Raw genomic sequence first — 22,494 nt, forward strand, 5'->3', positions numbered from 1 at the left:
GTAGCAGTATAAGACAAACATTTCATCAACATTTTAAGATTGCCTCAATTGCAGGTTACAGTACTATCTAGTACAGTATTCAGTTTTTTGTCAAGAAAATCGAACACATTATGACTGGAATTTAATTTTTAATACTGAACAAATTGTAATCTGCATAAATTACAAACACACAAACATGTAAGGAACAGCTTTTATTTCACATACATGGAGATAAAAATACAGGGACCAGGTTATTTCTACTTCCTTAAGCAAGAGCACTTTAGAAGTGTGAGTGCTCTATCGCGGGCGGAAATTACCATCACAACTCGACAATACGTACCTAGCACAGACAAAGCCTACGGCCACAGCCAACAAGTAGAATAAAAAAAAAAGTGTTCACGCGTTGACCACAACTTAATTATCTCAAGTCATCCACGATGATATGAAACAATGCACTATTCTCCAAACTTCACAGACATATCAATTTAATAAATCAAAATAATTTCTCAGTAATTTATTGTCTATGTTTAAGCTCTAAATTTCCCTACATTCATTTATGCTGCATTTCCTGGTACTCTGATTATTGTTATAGAAAATATCTGCTGAACCCAGCCAAGAAATGCTGACCAGAAAACTCACAAGACAATGGTAGAAGGAAAATCTTTCACTGTCGTGAATGGTCCCACCCACTCTGCTACTACTCACTTTCCTCTGGTTTATCACATACGCAAGGTCCTATGTTTGTGGGGAGGGGTTTATCTATGGAACGTGCAACATGCTTCACTCTTGCTTGTCGGTGTAAAGACACCGCCAGACTCGGCCCAATACGACTTTTTCGGTCCGCTCTAACCACTTTGCTCATTCGGGGGGTAACACCCGTTCCACAAATGCCTTCAGATCTCGCAGCTCCTGCAAATCAAAACACATACATGTTTTACCCAAATATCTTTGTTCTCTATACTGTGTTTATTGCATACATGTCACACTGTTATTTGAGGGAGTCAAAATCTGGAAAAAAAATTTTCTAGCTTTAAAGTTACATAATGTTTTTGGTCCCGCTGTTAGGTATTGAGAGCTCTGTGTAGTTACTAAACATGACCTTTGGCAAAGATCACAGGAAGAAGCATTGTGTGACAGCAGTTCTGCAATTACAGTAAACATATTTAGAATGTTACCTCACAATATGTTTTCCTGCCTAATATGGTTAAATGTTCTCTCCCGCACCATTTTCTCTGTAAGCTGTGTGTTATTACTTCCCATGTCACAAAAACTATATTTAATGACCCGCACTCTTTCGTGGTTAGTGTGTACCACAACAGCTTCAGTTATCGGAACACTATGTTAGTTGCGTCTCGTGTTAGGATCACTGTTTTTGTTGTCAATTTATTTTAAGATGCTACAAAGTATTTTGTAATATTTATTTACCAATAATATGGCATCAACTAAAAATGGGATCAAACTTAGAATTAGAAATTGTTTGATGTGCAAATTTTTTTGAGAAACCTTTTCAACCACAACAAAAATGCCTTTCTTGCTTAAAAATCATTTGCTTAAACCATGACATCAATTTTTTCTTCAACACTGCCACATTTCTTTAAAATTGTCTTACGATTTGCAAAGATGGTGTTTAAGAGTGGAAATGCCCATGACCAATTCCTTTACCACTCGAACATGGGTTTTCTTAATGCCTATTGACGAATGGAATAATTTCAAATATTAGCAATGTAAAATGTTCCATGATTTTTCATGCCATTGTGGAACAGTTGGCAAACTAAAATATATGTATGTACATATCTGAAAACACACCAGCATGGCAAGGCAACATAAAGGATTTGTTATTTTGTTTTCAAAAAGGAAAATAGTAACAGACACGTAGAGCAAACATATGTATCTTTTAATATATTTAATACATAGTGTTTGCCAGCGCTACTGTTTTGTTTTTGCATAAAATCCTATCTATGGTATAGTCGTGATTGTAATCAACAATGTATTTAAAAATGGTTTAACGTGGTTAAGTTAACAGATGTAATAAGAGTTTGAATAATTAGGTTTTAAATTTTTTTTTGCATTTATTGAATATTACAATTAGAAAGCAAACATTATAAGCAGGAAATGCATAATTCGTGAAACATTATACACAGGAAGTAAATACACTGTCTTTATGGAGAAAACATCATGACTTAAAAAAATATGATGTTTTAAGCAGGAACATTTAACAGGGTTCTACTATAATATGTATACCATATTAACTAAGGTTCTGCGAAGCTTCGAGAATGTCAAATCTCGAATCGAATCTCGTGTGGTTCGACGAATCGAATCTTAGTTTAAAAAGATTCGTGCCATATTTCACTTACATAAACCATAAACACAAACATAATTTCAGTGCATGCACACTGACAAAAGCACTTGTGTGGCATTAAATGCAATGCAACGAATTAATAATGTAACGAATCAACCAACATTCTTTTGCTCTTTCAGTAATGGGTATTCATCTCCATCATAGCGTATTTATTTCCGACGACGCCTGTGTGTTAAGCCAATGTTTACTCTATTGTGGGTATTAACGCTATCCCGCATGTCAACAGCAGCTCTGGAAACAAAAACCAGAGCTAGTTTGCATCGCGCCCACCAGGATGCGCTAGTGATGATGACGAATCATGGCGGACACACATTTAGGAAACAGACGAGAATTACGTTAACAGATTAAATAATATTTCTAATAATAGAAAACATTAAGTTTATTAGTTTTTAAAATCTTCAAAGAACTAAAATATAACTCCCATAATTATGACATCATCATTTAATAAGTCTGAAATGTTTTTAGCGCCTAATTAGGAATGTTACGACCAAAACCAAAACCTCTCATGTAAACAATGCGGTACGAGATTTTTTAAATTATCAAATTGTAAAACTAATTATTTTTATTAACAAAACTATGTTATGAAGGAAAAAAAGTTACTTATTTGAATAACGCTGTTTTATTGAAATGAATTAAGTAGGGCACTACAGTGTTTGTCTAGATAGTTAAGACAAAACAATTTTGATTACAGTGTTTTTCGACTTTGCGTTAACAGTGTTTTTTGGTTATCCGTGGACCCATTACCCCGGATAATCGGGAGTCTACTGTATTTGGAGATGCAAGACTGACTATGTAATGCGCATACGTGAACAGCTGAGCTTCATCAGCATCATGTGATTGAAGTAGCGTGCAATGTTCTTGTACACGAATGCCATAGCTGTGGTACACATACCCGAATACTCCGGGTGTACTACAGGTATCGTATGTAACAGCGTCCAACAGACACGACTTCCGTTGACAAAAGGCAACATAGTTATGGTACATTATGCTAAATTCGTCTGAGCGTACCACAGAATGCGGACTATTAAAATATCTTTTTGCGCAGTGTTTTGTAGTGACTTGAAACATTTACTGCCACATAAAACCGATATTATTGAATGTTAATATACTCTAATGCGTTAGTAATTCATGTTATTCACTTTTACTCAATTGCAGGACAACCAGAATCTATTTAATTATTTTTTACGTTGGCTCGGCCACGCTTGTCTACCCTAGCAGTGTACCGTCTGCCGTGGCCATTGTTTTACTTTATTGGACATGGATACAGGACAGATTGCAATGGAAGACCAAAGTACCTCTGAGCCTGAATCGGTACAGAGCGGCAGCATCCAGGCAGAGATTGAGTCAAAAACAAAACAAAAATTGAACAAGGCTTTGTGGAAACACTAAGAAGTTACGGATGAAAAAACAGCAATGTGCAAACATTGCAAAAAGATCAAAACTCCAACAAGTAAGTATCTACTTTACCAAATATCGTGGTTATTTAATTTTTTTGTTAACTGGAAGTGTGCAGCAACATAATATTTTGACCTTTTCTGTGCACCATGAATAAAAATTAAAACAAAATATTAATGTTTTAATGAGTAATTGCTGGTATCATTGTTAGTTAATTTCACTTAACTAACATATCAATATTTATACTGGATGTTAAAATCTGTAAATTGTTTGCATTTAAACTTAAACGTTAATGTGGTTTCAAAGTATATAGGTATTTTGTTTTTATGTAAAATTCATGCAAATATGCAATACATTGAATTATTGAATGTCTGACCTGCCCCTCTAGGTACAACAACGTGTCTTATTCTTAAAATTTAAAGATGCCATGTAACTGAATATACTGAATACCTAGCTGAAAAAACTTCTCAGTCAAGTGTCAAACTTCAGCAGAGAAAAAATTCTCATGATTCGAAAAAGATTCAAGGTTCGGGAATCTATAAAGATTCGATTCGTGATTCGATTCGAGACAAAAATCCTAGATTCGCAGAAGCCTAATATTAACCCAAATGCAATAAAAACCCTAAATTTTCCTTTTAATCAGGAGATAGCTAATTATTTTTGGGCCATATACGAGACTAGGGATGTGCGGGTACCCGATAATTTCAACTTCGATTCGATTCCTCAACTATTTGAACCCGGAACCGAAACTAAAATTTGGAATCAAAAAATTTGGGCAAATTTTTCAAAAGTGAAAGAAATTGACAATTACTGTTTGATTGCTAGACATAAATTTATTTGTCAATTATCATTAATGTAACTCGTAAAATTGCCGCGCACTTTCACTCAAGCAAATTTCATAACGTTATGAAATATAGGTTAGGCCGAACATTAAATTTTTTTCAAAGATCGTGTATGATATAATTTACACGTTCATAACCACTAACTGTTTAGGCTTGCAAAGATAAATACCTTACGAAAACTGCTTGTTTATGAAATAGTTTAACAATCTGCTCAAACATTTTTATTTCTGCCTACTTAAGGCATATTAATCATGACCATTTCTCACGTTGTACGGGGAAAAAATATTGTTGGTTTATTTGTTTTGAAAAATAAATAACACGTATTAAAAATGAATTTTATAACCATCAACGCACAATTTTCTGTTAACAGTTAAAATATATTTCCTTGTTCAAACATACATTTACGAAGATCGCCATTCTGTGACAGTCTTCTGTTAACAGAATAACCAACATTAAAACATTCACGACATGAAAATATTTTAGCGGTGCCGGACATGTAGACCAGTTGACATGCCACCATTTATCATTTATCGTGCGTGCCGACATAAAGGAATTGAATCACTGAATCGTAACATTCTGTCAGTATCGAAGTACTGTTTACTGTTTATGCTTTTGCCTTTTACAAAAATTAATTAAAGCTGATCATCGTTGTGTGGTTTAACTTCGTGAAGTTAATAAATTAATCATATTTACGTATTTTTTTCCGTTTTTAGGGGAACAGATCTTGTTGAAAAAAACGAAGAAATATATGTTACTTATTGGTTTTAATTTAAATACACCTACTAGCTAGGCCATGCTGCATACGTCATATGTGCAGCTGACTTTACAGTTGGTAACATTTGACATCTTTAAACAGTGGTGAAGTGATTAAATAAGTAATGGATGTAAATTGTGGCAAGTTTAAGGGCCGCAGTCATCATTGGAAATTTTATGACAAAATATCAGAAAGCCATTCCAAATGTAAAACTTGTGGAAGTAAACTCAAACAGGTGCATGGTAGCACTTCTAGCATGGCGAAGCACTTAACATTACACAAGAGAGTATATGCAGAGTACTTACAACTACAGAAAGAATTAACTCATGCATCTTCCACATCAAGTAACAAAGTACAACTCACTTTGTCAGCTTCGTTTAGTAGCCAAGAAAAGTATGGTAGAGACCATCCCAAAGCTATTTCCATAACCAATGCCATTGGCAAAATGATTGCTGTGGATCTACAGCCATACAGTATGGTTCAAGATAAAGGCTTCAAAGACTTGATGGCGCTAGTTGAACCCAAGTACTCCCTACCAGACCGAACAACATTCTCTAGGCATGTAGTGCCAGAGCTGTACAATGGTCTGGTGGAAAAAATGCACATGAAAATCAATAATGACTTCAAAGAAGGCATCAATTCGGTGGCATTTACAACAGATATGTGGACGTCACGCAGTAATGACAGCTATTTATCATTAACATGTCATTAGGTGGACACAGATTTCATTCCTGTTCATCACATGTTGGGGAATGTTCTTTTCACCGGAGAACATAGTGGGGAAGCAATTGCCAATACTCTGCTTAGACTAAAAGCAAAGTGGAAAATTCCAAACACTATACCTATTTACATAGTTTCAGATTCTGCTATATAAACGCTCAATTCAATTATAGATAACAAACTTGATATAATTAATGTAACAAATTATGTAAGGGAGTTATAGTTCTGGAAGGCGTGCGAGTGAAGCCTACATTTTATTTATTTTATGGTTTAAGGAGGGAAAACAGTTTTGGAAGTATTGATTAGTCATTCATGTCTTCTATGGAATTTATAAATTTTGATATTTAAAATTTAGCGCTGTTATCTTCTTCTTTTCCTTACTGGTTTTTTTTATGAAAGTTTTAACGTCGATGGTTGTCAAAATAATTTGGCTGTTGTTTTAGAATGTTTGAAGGATTTGAGACTTTGGTAGGAAAGACCTACGAAGGGAACAGACATGTATTCGGGTCGAATCACTATTTTCACCTGTTATACTATCTATAAATTGATCCGGGACAACCGCGGAGTTCGTTATTTAGCTGACAACGACGAGTGAATAGAAACTTCTGCACTTTTAGTGACGGAAGTAGGGAAATTTCCGAACTTCCAGTAAACTACACCACCGCGTCGGTCATTTCGTTTGTTGGGGATTATGCACGAGAAAGACATTTAAAATCTTCGGAAGAGCTCCAAAGGAAAATCACCAGGCGTTCCTAGCGTTTGGCGATGCCGATCCCGAACATCCGAAGGACGAGTCTTTGCCGGGACGACGTCCCGCTGTCTACAGATATGACTGCAGTTTCTTCAGTGAACAGACTGTTGGTGAGGTCCATCCGTTTCTGATTTTACCACTTTCCAGAGCCAGAAGGACGTCCAGTCGCGGAAAAACGAGACAACGAATTCGCAGTAGTTTTGAACCCTCTTTTCAGTTCGAATCCAGTGTCTACCCAAATCCAGGAAAAACTCAGAAGTCCTACTTCATCACTCATGCTCTCCGAGACACTAGTTTAGTCGGTAAACTGCTGACGTGATTTTAGACAATACTAAACCCACAATACAGGTGTGTAAATACTATTATTTAGGAAAGGCTTTACTCTTACGCACTAAAGGAAGTTATGACTCTCACAGTAATATTAAATAATAATGGAAATATAAATTGATAGTTTCAACTATATGGTGATTACTGTGATGAGTAAACGAGATTAAATCCTAATTGTACGAATGAATCCTTTTCGGTTTGTATGATTTATAAGTCAGTAGTTTCAAGGCGCCCTTTAACATATAAATTTATATACAGACTAAGTTTCGCTATATATTATATATAGCACTGGCAGTCAATGACAGTGAAGTATTATTTAAGGTCATATGGATACTAATATATCAAGTCATTGAAGAAAGAATTAGATATCAAATGAAAATCGTAAGCTAATGATAATTTATTCATTGGTATTACGAATTCCTAAACTGCCAGTTTATCTGTGGACTCACCTGATTGGTCTAGCCAGAAGTAGAGTCATCTTAGTATGACTAACAAAATTAGAAGCAGGTGAGCAACCATAGCTAGAAACATAAAATCTGCAGCTGCTAAAACCAGTTGGCATTCATTTAGCTGTTTAGGGCACACTTTGCAGCTAGCCATGAATGATGCCAAAAAGGAAACTCCTAGGATTGAGGCGCTGTGCAAAAAAGGTTGTGCTATAGTGGGACACTACAAACGTAGCTCCCAAGCTCGTCAGCGTCTTCAAGAATTACAAAAGCAGATGGGAAAACCAGAACATGAATTGATCCAGGATGTAGACACCCGATGGAACAGTGAGTTTGCTATGTTGAAACGATTTGTTGAACAAAAAGAGCCTATTGCTGCAGAATTAGCTTCTTCTGATGGTGTTGACAATTTAACTGCCAATGAATGGAAACTCGCAGAAGGGGCAGTCAGAATTTTAGAGCCAATAAATGATGCAACTAAAGAATTTAGTAGACAAGACTACCCCACAATTTCTCTAGTTGTACCAGTTATTGATGGGATAAAAAACTTGCTAGATACATTTGTATGCGAAGCAGAACCAGGCGAAGGCATAATTTTCGGACAAAATTTGTTGAAGGCTTTATTCTCAAGATTTCCTGATTACAAATCAAAAGATGAATATGTATGTTGCTGCAATGCTTGTTGATCCTAGGTTAAAATCAGTACTTTTGAAGGATCATGAGAAAAAGAAACGTGTATTTTAAAAACTTTAATTTCCAAAGACTGTGCTGACAGCAGTCATTCTAAAGCACAAGTTGAAAGCCAAGCTGAAACCTCAGGGTCTAATTTAAGTGTTTGGAGTTGCTTTGAAGAACAGTCTGCAAAGTTGGATGCATCATGTTCAAATAATTGGAAAGATTTGGTGGAAAAAGAAATCCTTTTGTACTTAAATGAACCCATTCAGAAATGTACTACTAATCCATATCAGTGATGGCAAGAAAACCAAGTTCGCCACAGATATGTTTCTGATGCTGCGAGAACACTATTGTGCATTCCTGCAACATCTGTTCCAAGTAAACACCTGTTTTCCTCTGCAAAAATATTGTAACAATATGGAGAGAGAATCTGTCTCTTGTGAAAGTATAGAAAAGTTAACCTTCTTACATCAGAACCTATAGGCCTAATCGTGAAATAATGTAGAGTTCAAAGCATTTCTAATCGGGACCCAGCTATCACCTGAAAAGTGTTTATTCGTTAGCAATTACTTAAAGCTGCATTGTGTTGTATAGTGTAAATATAATCATCCTTCAGTTATGTACCTGGTATAATATAACATATAAGGCAGGTCTCAGGTCCCCAACAGTGTTAAAATGAACTTATTAGTTACATAGGCACTATTCCAGAATTGTCTTTCTTATTCATTTAAGTTAAATACATATGGTTCAAAATAAATGCAATTTTTTTTGTTATTTCTACCAGACTAATGACTATGCAGATAAAGTTACCTAAAGAATCGAAATCGGAATCAAATTTCAACTCTTGTGGTGAATATCGAATCGGAATCGAATCGAACTGAAAATTTTGGTATGGCACAACCCTATAAGAGACAGATATAATATTTTTTTAGCACTTACATATTTTCCATTGTAACAAACTAAGTGTAAATATGTAAACAAATCAAAACAAAATAATTTAAACTGAATCCTGTAAATGTTTGACCTAGCTAACCTCATTTTCATACTCCATACTACTAATATAACTTAAACTTAACATTTACCAAAATTACTGCTTCTGACTTTTCTGGCATATGTGAACAATAATGTGAATTTCAGAAGTGGAAAACCGGTCAATTTATTCTTAAATACTTACTAGTCTTTTGTTTATTTTTACTAGCATTTTGGCACCATCATAGATAATATAAAGAGACAAAGCAGCTATGCATCGGCATAAACTAGTTCTTTTGAATAATAGAAAGTCTACAATCACTTTTAACTATAACTGGCCGGGATCCCGGTTTTACAAAAAAAAATAAAAAAAGAAAAAAAAAAGTGTCTCTTTCCCGAAATCTCAGGGTGGAAATTACTTTTTCAGTTCCCCGAATTTATTTTGGTATTATACATGTCAACGTGCGTGATTTGTTTTTTAAAAAAAAAATTTAAGACAGCAGAGCACTCTTAGGATGATTAAAAACATGCATGCGATAGAAAATGCACAATTTTTAGCAGTTCTAATTGTAACACTTAATGGTTACGTAAAATATATCTACAGGCATGATAGTAACTAAGCACTTTATTCAGCTTTAGAAACATACACCAAATAATCAAAGTTATTTCACTACTGTAGCGAAAGAGTGGAGGAACAGATCTCATCCTCAATTGAAGATAAGAATTTTAAACATATTTAACACATAAGAAATAGTTATTGGTTTGTTTCGTATCATGTACTGGTATCACAAAAAAAAATTGATCTTGACCCTGGACTAAACAACAAAAACATGAGAAATTATGTGCTATGGACAAAATGTAAAGAATGTAGTTGAAACAATGCTTAAATCTATAGTATACACCACCATATTCACACTTGCTTGCTTGCTATATTTATCTATGACACTATAGACATTTCAAGTTGTCTTGCTTGTAAGCAAAAAAAATATAATTAAACATAAACAAAAGTGCCAGAATTGAAAGGAAATTCATAGTACTGTATTAACCCACGATGTGTCTCACATATGATGCCGAATTTTTAGTTTTAAAAAAATGTAGTGCGATTCATATGCAAATTTATAACTTTGGATAAATTTTTTTAAAAAACTGCAGTATGTCTAAGTATTTGTGTAAATAACTATCCTGTGTTGGTTTTTTTAAATATGTTACAAGTAAGAATAAATTGTTTAGTTAAAATATCTCAGCAATGCATGAAAAGCACTATGAATAGCACCATTGTGCTATGTCTGCCTCGCCGCCGCGCCAGTCGCCCAGCCGCAGCTGGCGGCAAGTGATGCCACTTGCTGGGCTGGCATTCGGCTGGAGGAGGGGAAATCTAAAATAAACTAGCCTGTTTGTGTGAGTACATGTGGCCATGTAATGGTGGTGACGGTTCTCCCTCCCTCCCTCATACTTGTAAATGTCAGTGAACTGGCACAATCTCCATGTGTCTATTTCAACAGGGTTTTAAAATGCAACTGTGACCCAACATTTTTTTTTTGCTCAAAATTTCTCAGCTTTCAAATGCAACACTCCATGACAAAACTGCAGCCATCTTTCGTGCTTTGAAAGCTGTATTTCAAAGCCCGGCTTTTTACGTTCCTTCAGCGTGCACACAAATTTCTCACAGGAATTTCTCCCTAACTGTAACATGCGTGCTAGGTAATTTTTATAAAATAAACTGAAAGGTTAGCTAGCTGCCCTTTTTTTTCTATTCTGGAAGAAGACTTGTTAAAAAAATACAACAGCTGGGAAGGGATACAAGTTTGTCTTTTTTATTAGGAGTCGTCATAAAGCAGTAGGGGAGAGGCCCTCACACCCAGTGCCGTCAATCAGCTTACACAGGGAACAAAGACTTCACTTCTATTCTACTGTAGACAGATGTATGATAAGACTCATATTCGAAGCCGACCCTTATGGCGTAAAGTTGGATTTTTATGACCCAAATTAAAGCTGCGACCCACACGCAGGGGCAACTCTTCTGCGGGTAAATATGTTTTTAATATTGCTGAAAGAGTAAGTGGCCGCTATAAATAACTAAAATCAGTAAATAATTTGAGTTAAAAGTGAAAATATAAGGTAATTTCATGACAATTTTGCAAATTATGTAACTGTTTTAATTTTCAGTTATATTTTTTTAATAAGGTTAGCCTTTTTTCATGGTATTTAGCAGTCCTTAAAAATTACCTGCCCCTATCAATATATAATTACAGTGTAAACTCCATTTAACACCACTCAATTTAAGGACAAACTCCCTAAAACTACGAAATTACTTGACTTTGGTTGGTTTACCTTGTTATCCATAGAATTATTCACTCTATATAGCATCACACCCACTCTAAATAACAATACGTAGGGCCCCACTTTCATGGTAAAAAAAATTAACAGATTTTGTCATAAAAATATCTTGATTTCGTCATAAAAAACTGCTCTCTAAAATCATGGAGAAAAATGTAAAAATACAAAACCAATACATAAAAATATAAACCATACTAGAATCATAATCCTTAAATTATACTAGTGATTTTGAGTTCCATAAAGTAATTTTAACACTATCAGAGTTTAAAAATCATTAAAAGAATAGGCCTATGTACATGAATAAAAAACATGTGTTTCCAGAACTGACAATTCAGTCTCCTTAAGTATTTGAAATTTCTTATCTCCGCTGGGTTTAATGAAAAGAGGAAGTGAAAGATCATATAATAAAAGTATTTTCGGATTATTAACATTTTTTCCCCGAAAATACCGCTCAACTATATATTTACCGTCTTCACTTTCAAATTCGAGTGCACGGTTGAAAACAGTCACTACTTTAGGCATTTTGAGCATACAAGGCTTACATTTACACAAAATCTCTTTCGTACAAAAGCATCACGATCTATGTAAACAATAACATAGACACATTTGCCTTTGTTCTTATTCTCCTCATGACATGGCCGTAGTAGTAATCTCACACGTTTTACAAAACGTTTTTCGCAGACGGTAATTTCATTTTAAGGTACCTATCGATTCTCATATTAAATAAACCGTAAATGGGACTGAGTCTTATGGAAATGTTAAACTGATGAAATACAGGAAGAAAACTAAGATTATAAGCGTAAACGTGATAGCGAAGTATACAACTCGATTCTTGAATCGATACTTTCGAACTCAAAACGTCTTGCAAAAGTCGTATTTATACAGTTGCTACTGAAGCCATTATGTTTGTTTTGATACATGTACGAAGACGAAAAGTGGTTAATAAAGTAGTCTTTAGGTGGGAAATTTATGTTTAGGAATCTGTACTGATTTTAAAATGTTGTCTATGTTGTTATTAATTTAATTGACCTTTCCAGTCAAAAAATCATGTACAAGTAAGCAGTTTTCGGGTCAAATTCGCGAAAAGGATTTTTTGTGTGGAATTTCGTGTTTTAATTAAAATTGCTAACATTTTACGTTATTTCAATTTATTTCGCGGTTCGCGAAAATTTCAGTGCCCTAACAATACGTCATTATTGAGCAATAAACAGTATGTACTTTCTTAGTTGCCTAAATTAATAAGAACTGCAGCTGTGTACTTTCTTTTGTTTGTTATTTTGTTGCTTTATTGTCTAGCACGTACCGAAGATTCTAAGAAATTCGTTCTTTTGTTTGTTGTAATTACCTTGCACGTGTTTACTTCGGCTGCTAGACTGTCGTTAGGTTGTTATGCATTGTTTATATGTTATCACATTCTTAGTTGATCATAAACTTTCAAACTGTGAACATGGCGAGTAAGAGAAAATCTTTTGTATTGACGAAACAGTTTTATTAATACGTGCAACAGAGGCGGAGAAAAGATAAATGGTGTTGGAAGACGCTTTGGATTCAGTTGCTCTACCATGTCTACAATATGGAAGAACAGAGAAAAAATTATATAAGCAGAGGAGAATGGAAAATCTTTAAGTAATTAAAGAAACCTAAATACGAAGATTTGAATCAAGCTATGCTATCATGGCTGCACAGACAGCGCCAGAATAATATCCCTGTCTCGGGGCCAATCTTGAAAGCTAAGGCAGAAAAGTTTTCTGAAGAACTTGGCTTAACGGCTTTCAAAGCATCAGGATAGCTTGGTAAGATCAAGCAACGTCACCATTAGTGATGGGTCGGTTCTTGATTTTTACCGGTTCTCAGTTTGGTACCGGTTCTTAAAAATTGGTTCTCGGTTCTCACTTTAAAAGTAAGATAAGTAATATCACAAGTGTTTCAAGTAATAAAATATTTATTGCTTCAGTTACAAAAAAGAGCACTAACTAGTATATATTCAGACTTACATTTTAAAAAATTGTTAATTACACTAAAAATAGAAACATGTATGATTAAGACTGTCCTTGGTGTTTTTAATATGTGCTGACAAAGAAGTGCTTTGGCTAAATTTTTCAGTTTTTAGCTAGGCCTATCAAAGCAAATATATTGTTTTTAGATACTTCTCAAGCTATATCGAACAAACCTACGAACTGCATATATAAATGTATTGGTGAAAAGTAATGCTAAATAACATAGAGAAAACAATTTGTTACATTAAAATTTACTGTAATAATAATAGCAACTACCTCAGGAAATTAAAATACACCCTTCTTTAAAACATAAGTATAAAATAAAAATATTACAATGATGGGAGTAAATAAAAATGAAATGAAGGTGCACATTCAAAGAATTAAAATAAAAACCTGTCCAACAGTCTTAATTGCTTACATCAAATTATTTATGACAAAAACAACATTTTGACCCTTTCAGGGTCAAGTCTGTTCCTCTTAACATCGCAAATGGCACCTGCAGTGCTGAAGGCACGCTCGCTTGACACAGTGGTTGAAGGAATACAGAGGTACTTTAGAGCCAGTTGTTTGAGTCTCTCATGCTTGGAGTCATGCCAGTATTGACTGACTGCCTTCGGATCACTCTCTAGGTTCAAAGTTGGTTCATGAAAATAGAGCTTCATTTCATTTTCGGCACTAGTGGATAATGGAGGTCCTGAGCTGCTAGAAGCAAGCACGTGCTTGTATCTGGCCCAAATGCAATTACCTCTGCCTGTTTGAACATCACAAGCAAAAGACTGTGCTTCTAATGTCTGTCCTCTTTCAGGGATTAAACTAGTTTCGTTGACCATCTTCATTTCACAAATAATTGAGTCTTTAACCGAACTCAAAATTTATTTGTATTTTCCATCCTGAAAAGGGTTCATCTTGAAATGTGGATCCAACAAAGTAACCTTTACTATTAGGTCACTTGTATAGATGAAGCCAAATTCTTGTTTCAGCCAAGCCAATAAATCATTTTTTAAGCCCTGCAGCCCAATGCCTTTAGGGACAGGAACTTCCAAATGGTGCTGGATTACACAGATTAATGGTATCACCTGAAAAATAATAACACAGAATTTTAAATGTGTTAAGTTGTAAGTTTCAGCAGTCAATTACTTAATGCTAAATAATAAAAGTTGTTGCACAGTTAATTATCAACAACAATTCTAAATGTAAACCAGTGGCATGACTACTGTTTGCAACTCCAAAAAGTGCACTCTTTGGACTTACCTCCGAAAGTGAAGATGTCACAGAGTCGAATATCTCCATTATCTCGATCAATTTCTCCAGTTTCCTCCACTCATCCACAGTTAGTTTGGCTACAGTTGCATCTTTTCAACTACTGGCCATGATGATAGCATTTTTTTGCTCTGAAAGTCGCTTTATCATGTGCAGTGTACTGTTCCAGCGTGTGGATACATCCTGTATCATTCTGTGTTGGGAAAGATCAAGCTGTTGTTGGCACTGCTTCAATATTTTTATATTTTTGTAAGAATGTTTGAAACTAGAGACTATCTTGCATTTGGGCACTAGCTGGTTCTTTACAATAGGATTATCTATAAATGCCTTTCTCACTACAACTTTTCTTGAAGGAAGAGTGTACCTAGGCTCTAAATGGTTAATCAGTCTTTTAAAAACCTTTGTTTTCAACTACTGAAAGTAGCTGCATATCTAAGCAAACCATTTCAGTTATGAGCCTAGTTATCTTTTGGGCCCTACAATCACGTGGTTTGAATTTGGAAACTTTGTCATAAGCTTGATCTAATGTTGGCTGGTTTGCAGCAGATGTATATCTTATTATTTTCGGCCTGGTGCTCATTTCACCATTAGAAGACAAAACTGGTAAAACTCCGATTTTGCTAGAATTACTAGCCTCAGAGTCCAAAAAATTGCCTTGTGGCCCACAATCCTGGAATTCTGGACTATCCACAGCCTGCTCGTGTACAACTAGTGCCTCTTCACAAGAATAAGGTGCCTGAATACTTTCACTTTCAGTCATAGTTGGTTTATGAAAGTAATTTTCGATACATTTGGCACTTGTTGAAGGTGTATTTGGCACATGTATGGGTGCGAACATACGTTTTGGATTTTTGGATGTTTCCAGTTGCCAAAGAATGTACATTTGATAAATTTTTTTTTCAAATTGGCTGTGGATTTTGACTCGCTTTTTGAAATAATTTATTACACAATAAACACTTGGCGAACAGTTTGTTTGCACTGTCAACAACAAAATACTGCCACACTTCTGATGTCATTTCTAACAATAAATAAACAAACCAAAAAATATTAAAATTAATTTCCAAAAATTTGCCAGCATAATTATGTTTTCCAAGTGTCAACGAATATTTTGTTTGAAAAGACAAAAGTAAAATACCACTACACATCCATGCACCACTTTGCACAAGTAATAAACACACTTTAGCTATAATAATAATAAATGCTATCACGTGCCCGCTGCATCCTCATCCACGCCATTTTATTGAACACTAGAAACGTATCACTTCCCAAGCAATTCCGTTTGCCTGAAGGGGATAGTTACTAAATATCCCGCTAGATGGCTGCAGGTGCACCGTACTTACACTCCGCAGCATAAAATTTCGGAATGCCAATAATTATTTCAGGAACATTTAGGAAACAGTCACAGCTACTATTAAAAACATGTAGTATGGAATTTGCATGTTTAATTAGTATTTTTATATCAGTCACGCATACTTGCGTGTCAAAAAGTCTATTAGGTGCCTATTTTAAAAACCAGTGAAACAAATATGGCGTCTATCTGTTCACGGGTTTGTTCTGAGGTATATATGTTGTACAGTTGCCCACTACGATGGCTTAAATCCATGGCACCTTCTACTGTTTTGTTTTGATTTAGAAATGTATTTTCTTTAGAGAAGTGACGGCCTGATGGGAGAATAAAGTATTTTCAAGTGTAATTTCTTTAAAGGCTACGATTATTACTTTTTCACAGGAGTCCAAACGTGAATTTTTATCCAAATTTGACGTGAATGAGGCCATTTTAATCTACAGTTAACTTGTATTGAAATACTGTTTTCAAAATGGGTACCGGTACCGGCATCGACTTTTTATGTGCGGTTCTCGGTGCCGGTTATATTGCTGAGAACTGTAGGAACCGAGAACTGAGAACCGGTACCGACCCATCCCTAGTCACCATATCAACTATGGTAAAATTAATGGAGAAGTATGAAGTGTTGGTATGAATGTTACTCATGACTGGATTAATAGTGTGTGGCCAAAATTGAAAGAAAAGTAGTTCCAAGTGACGTGACATTTTTAATGCTGATGAAGCAGGAATTTTCTTTAAGTTGACCCCTGACAAAACATTCAAATTTGAAGGCGAAAAGTGTGTGGGAGGGAAACTCTCCAAAGAGCGTGTATTACAGTGCTTGTAGCTGCTAATATGAATGGCACAGAAAAAAGGAAGCTGGTGGCAATAGGAAAATCAGCCTGGATGACAAGTCAACTTTTGGATGAAGAATAGCGAAGGTGGGATGCAGAATTAAAGGGACGAAAAATCTTGCTTCTTGTCGACAACTGCCCTGCTCACCTTCTTATATCTAACCTTCAATACATAGAGTTGGTATTTTTTTCAACAAACAAGACTAGTGTTTTACAACCAATGGATCAAAGTATGATTAAAAGTCTCAAGGGTCACTAAAGAAGGAAACTATTGATGTAGCTGGTTGAATCTGTAGGTAAAATGTCTATTAATATGCTGCATGCAGTAAATTTTTTATCCAAAACCTGGGAATAAGTGAAAGCAAAAACTATACAGCAGTCTTTTCATCATGCTGGACTTAGTACCAGTTCTGCGAGTGATGAAGTAGAATCGGGACCAAGGTTGGAAATTGAAGATGACTTTCCATTAACTGAGTGGATTCAGCAGTTCAACATGCCACAAAATTTCACTGAAAATCTACAAACCTACATACAATAGATGACAGCCTTGCTACAACAGCTTCACTTACAGATGAAGAAATTCTGAATTCGGTGAGAAAAACTGAGGAACAACAAGGGGATGAAGAAGATGAGACGGATGATCCTGAGCTTCCACCAAGCATTAAGCAAGCACTCAATGCAGCACAATTATTACAAAAATATTTTTTTGCATAACTAAGTTGATCCCACAGAATTCTAAGATATGAATAAAATAAAATACATAAGAAAATACAATTAAAATACAGGAGCAGCAAAAAACGTCAAAGATAACAGACTATACGCAATAAGGTTGTTATTTGTTGATTGTAAATTTTATACTTTATTAGTAGGGACTGGAAAATGTCGTCGTTTTGAAAGTGCAAAAAGCGGTGGTTTGAATTCTTAAAAGCGGTGTTTTCATTTCGGTGTTTTCACCAATGTGATTTTTTTGTGGATTCCCAAAATTAACAGTCAAAATTAATATGAACATTATATATTGATACAGAGATACTTGTAAAAACATTCTTAAAGCCTTTACAATGAGGAAATTATTATTTACTTATCGTCATATCTGTACATAATTTTAGCTTCTATATTTGTTAGTAATGCTCTTAGCAAAAAAAATTCACAGTTTCCTGCTTGTCACAGATCATAAAACACAATACATAATATTTACAGCTGCAAAGTTGAATACATATGTAACACTAAACACATAGACATGGCATACAACTAACACACTAAAACAGTGTTCAACCTTCAAAATAGATTTCACTCAGAATAGCTACATTTTCAGCATTAAGGCGCTGTCGTTGGTCACTTAGAACAGAACTGTACTTAGAAAAAAATTGTTCGCAGTCTGCATTTGCACATGGCAACCATACACTTTTCAAAGCACCCTTAGAAAATTCTGGATGATTTACAGAAAGAGACAATAATATTGCAATCAAATCCAGTGATGCATCACTTTTGTCTCCTAACTGTTTCTTCACCAAGCTCTTTATAGCCTTGAAGCAATTGACTTTCATCGCAGTCCTTGAACAATGCCATTTTCTTCAATTTTTTACCAAGATCTTTTGTTACTTCCGTAATTAAAATCTGTGCAGGGTCAAAAACACTCAGTTCAGAATAAAGATGACTTGCAGGATCACTTGAAATTAAAGCTAGCAGCTTAGTGTATCCATGTGATGCAGCTTTTACTAAGGCAGATTTAACCTGAGCTTTTGCAACATCTCTCCCACACGACTGCAGTGCTAAACTTGTTTCTTCGCCAAAATTTCCTGCTTCAGCAAGCTGCAAAACTTGCTCAACTTTGCGTAGGTTACCACACAAAATGTTGCTACAAGGATATGACGACCCTTCCAACAACTTTGTCAAGTCAACAATTCCCTTTGCTGTTTCTTTGATGAAGGTAGCCTGCACCTTAACATTACGGACCTGTTCCTGTGACAAACTTGCCAAATACTGAACTCCAACATTGCTAACTGATGCTATGTCGTCACTCTTCATGAACTCAACAATAGCTTCTATGTAGTCGGATACATAGGCTACAGACTCGTACCACGAAGACCATCTCGTGAGGACTGGCATTGGGAACAGTGGAACCCTTCCAGCTTCATATTTATCATCCAGAAATTGCCGGAACAGATGCTTTCTCTTTCGAGTGTTCAGGAACGCACTCTTGATTTTGGAAGTGGCATTTTGAAGTTCAGGAAGGTGCTTTCCCAGAACATTCAAAATCAGATTGAGTTTGTGCGCCCAACACTGAATCACTACAACATTGTCCGACATCAAGTTGGTAAGTGTGTCAAAACACTTCCCCATGTATCGGGCTGAGTCTGATACTAAGGCCAGGACACTGTCATAGCTAATGTTATATTTGTTCAAAGAATCAAGAATAGCTCTTGAACAACTTTTTGCATCAGCTGTTTCAAGAATGTGGACATCACCTACTACGATTTCAACTTGGTGACTGGCTTCTATAATCTTGAAGATTATAACGAAAACACACCGACCTTGTTTGTCTGTTGTTTCATCGCAGCATACCGCAAGGTGCTTTCCTTTGACCTTCTCCTTGATGTTTTCTTCCCTTTCCATATTTAATCTGGGAAGGTGCTTTTCTCGCAAAGTCTTTACACAAGGCAATGCGCCAGATCCTGAAAAAAAAAATTCCTCAAAATTAAGACCACCATTAGCATAGTTTACTGGCATAAAGATGTACTTCAAGTTAACTGTTGTATATTGGGTCAATTGCAATTTACAATACTGGACATTTGTAGTTCAGGAAAACGTTTTATTTCCTAGGTTAGTACTACACTCGTTCAGGTATTGAAAACAAAATGAAAAGTTTGTTAGGTTAGGTAAGCGACTTTTAAAAAAAAGTTAATTGTAGTGGGGATGATTGGTTAGTTCAAGTACATTAAAAACAGTCCGGTATCACAAACTACAATAGACCTGTTATATCTGAATTTTTACTTACCTTCAATAAATTCATTCATGAAGTTCACCATGTGTTCATTGTTAAGTTTCTCAAGTGGTATGTTAGCCTTTACAAATGTTTCTGTGACACGTTTTCGAAGATAATCTGCCGATTTTTTTGTCTTTGACAACTTTATTAAAGCATGATGCAACTGATGTTTGTAGTCTCTTCTTTTGTTGCTGCTAATGACGCCACGTGTTTTGCCGACTTTAAATGTTTTTCAATCGTGTCTTTTCGATCCCACGAAACTTTCGTGTTGCAAAACTTACACATAACCGTGCTATTATCTGTACAGTAAAACCCCTCCTTCTTATACTGAAATGCTCGATCCCTTGCACTTAATTTATTCCGCATTTTTACTCACTCACTAGTCACTATCCAATTAATAATCTTGTTAACTTGCCGATTTGCCCGTCGGAGTAGAAGCCAAAGTGAACATGACGACAGCAGCAGTTGCACACCAGTGAAAACTATTCTCTTTCAAGTTAATTTTTTTTTTCTTCCGTGGATCCCAAGGAATTAAAAATAAAAGTGTTTATATCCCCCGCAGTCTCCATGTAAATAATTTTATCTTTTTTTACAGTCACTTTTTGCCCGATGTATTAAGTAATTTTATTATGTTCTCCGTAATTACGTCCCAAAGTCCCACTTAATGGCGTGTTAATTTTAATCATGAATTTAAGTTACTGGCTAGGAGCGTTATCCGTAGGCCATAGCACCAAAAAAAATGGCTGCGATGACTGGCGAAAGGAATGGTTTACACCGGCGGACTTTTATTTAATTAAAATGAATCAACGTCACGTTAAGTGTTTCATATTAAAGCGGATGTTAGTTAATAAATAGAAAATCGTAAATTACTTAGCAATGATTAGCATCGCAAATTATTATAATACATAATAATAATTAATTATAAGTTTTACCCTTAATGTTTTTTTTGGTTAGGACATTTATTTCCTTACATTTTTTTATTCAAACGAACATATTGTTTGTGAATTGCGTCGATGCGTGTGACTGCGACTTATTTTTATGATTATGATACTAAATTTATAATAAATAAACCTTTTCGCGCATAGTTTGTTAAAATTCGTAGAAATTTAGTTTTTTCGCAACAAATGGTATTTTTCACCTTTTGCACTTAATTTCGCGCGAATTCGTGAAAATTTCGCGATCGCGAAATTTTCTAGTCCCTATTTATTAGTAAATACATATTATAATAGTAAAATAATATTGATTTTTCTTTTCTCCATTTATCAACAACTCTCAATAATGCCATAAAATGTACAGTCCCTTAAGTGTCACTATATACAGTTTACACTGTACTAGATTTGGGCCTACTTAATAAATAAAAAAGATAACATTTTTTTTTTTGAAATAGTATGGAAATTATTGAAATTTGTAACTTTAAAAAAAATTCCAAACTCCTCCCCTTTCAACAGGGAATTTGTTTCATGAACCAAAATTCCTTCTCCCACCCAATTATAATTATAACTATTTTGTGTAGCAATTAATTTTTTTATTTTGTTACGATTAATATTTCTTGCATTTACGTGGGTACTAAAATCTGGAGGGTCAATTTACTTAGAGAAAATATGGTACAGCAGGCCTGCCGTTTTTACGGATTTTATCCGTTTTCACGGATATTTGAAGCTTAAAACGGACTAACGGATATACGGCGACATTCACGGATATTTACGACGCTTCGCCGATATTTTCATATTTGAATTTCGTTCGTGTAAATATTTACATTCAACTACCTATTTGAAGTTGTCAAACCATACAAGCATCCAACAGTAAAGCTAATACTCACATTACGTGTAGCGGCATGGAACTTCCAATCGTTTAACCACAAACCAAAAACATATACTCCCACAAATCGTTTCATGAAGTACAATATCTATAGTTTCGGGGGAAATGTTTTTTGTTTGTTGAGTTAAACGCTAAGAAGTGTCATGGCGTCAGTAAACATTGGTATTTTTTGCCATTACAATGTTTTAAGCATAGAGTAAGTAAAGGGAGAGGCGCCACTCCCATAGTAATGATCGTTTGCTTAAATTTGTAAACAAAACCCTTGCGATCATACCATTTCTTTGCAACTTAACAACGAAAAAATTACAGCCAGATACAACCTGAGAAAGGTTTAGCGCCCGATAGTTGGCACCTTTGTAGTTGCCATATTTTATATTTTTTCGATAAAGGCTACTGATATTGTAAAATTGCTTTATGTTAGTCCTTATAATGGGACGTTAAAATATTTCCATAATAGAAAAAAAATTTTCGCAACAGAAAAAAACCTTGGTTCAGGGTGGATTCGAACCCGCGACCGATAGATTTGAAACACCACGCCTTTATCCGCAAGACCACCATTTCATGTTGCTAATAGTTCTACAAGTGTAGATACTTATGTAATATTTTTCTGCACTAGTAAAGTTCAAATTATACAGCCAGATTGAAACTGATGATCGTTAAGTAATTAATTTTATTTCTGTTTATTATACATATTTTCCATTCCA

The 22,494-nt window shown here is 35.1% G+C and overlaps 2 protein-coding genes across 2 annotated transcripts in view; both read right to left on the reverse strand.

Moving 5' to 3' along the window:
• Positions 1-176: 176 nt before the first annotated feature.
• The window catches only part of LOC134546266 (acyl-protein thioesterase 1), a 51,398-nt gene continuing 29,080 nt past the window's right edge, over positions 177-22,494 (reverse strand). Inside the window, exon 7 of the mRNA XM_063388968.1 lies at positions 177-888. Within this exon, the coding sequence (XP_063245038.1) occupies positions 838-888 (51 nt within the window). The 3' untranslated portion in view covers positions 177-837. The remainder of the gene's footprint in view (positions 889-22,494) is intronic.
• Positions 17,736-20,890, reverse strand: LOC134546265 (uncharacterized). The gene is made up of 2 exons (XM_063388967.1): positions 19,985-20,890; positions 17,736-19,661 (listed from the first exon to the last, which is right to left on the reverse strand). Exons 1-2 carry the CDS (start codon positions 20,013-20,015, stop codon positions 18,469-18,471), a joined length of 1,224 nt encoding a protein of 407 aa, XP_063245037.1. The 5' UTR covers positions 20,016-20,890; the 3' UTR covers positions 17,736-18,468.

Source organism: Bacillus rossius, chromosome 1, assembly GCF_032445375.1.
Source record: "Bacillus rossius redtenbacheri isolate Brsri chromosome 1, Brsri_v3, whole genome shotgun sequence".
Taxonomy (NCBI): Eukaryota; Metazoa; Arthropoda; class Insecta; order Phasmatodea; family Bacillidae; genus Bacillus; species Bacillus rossius.

Bases quoted from the DNA above. Each gene is read 5' to 3' on its own strand.
- LOC134546265 (XM_063388967.1), bottom strand. From the start codon at position 20,015: ATGGTGAACTTCATGAATGAATTTATTGAAG. The intron at 19,662-19,984 runs GTAAGTAAAAAT...TTTTTTTTTCAG, and splicing joins CATGAATGAATTTATTGAAG to GATCTGGCGCATTGCCTTGT.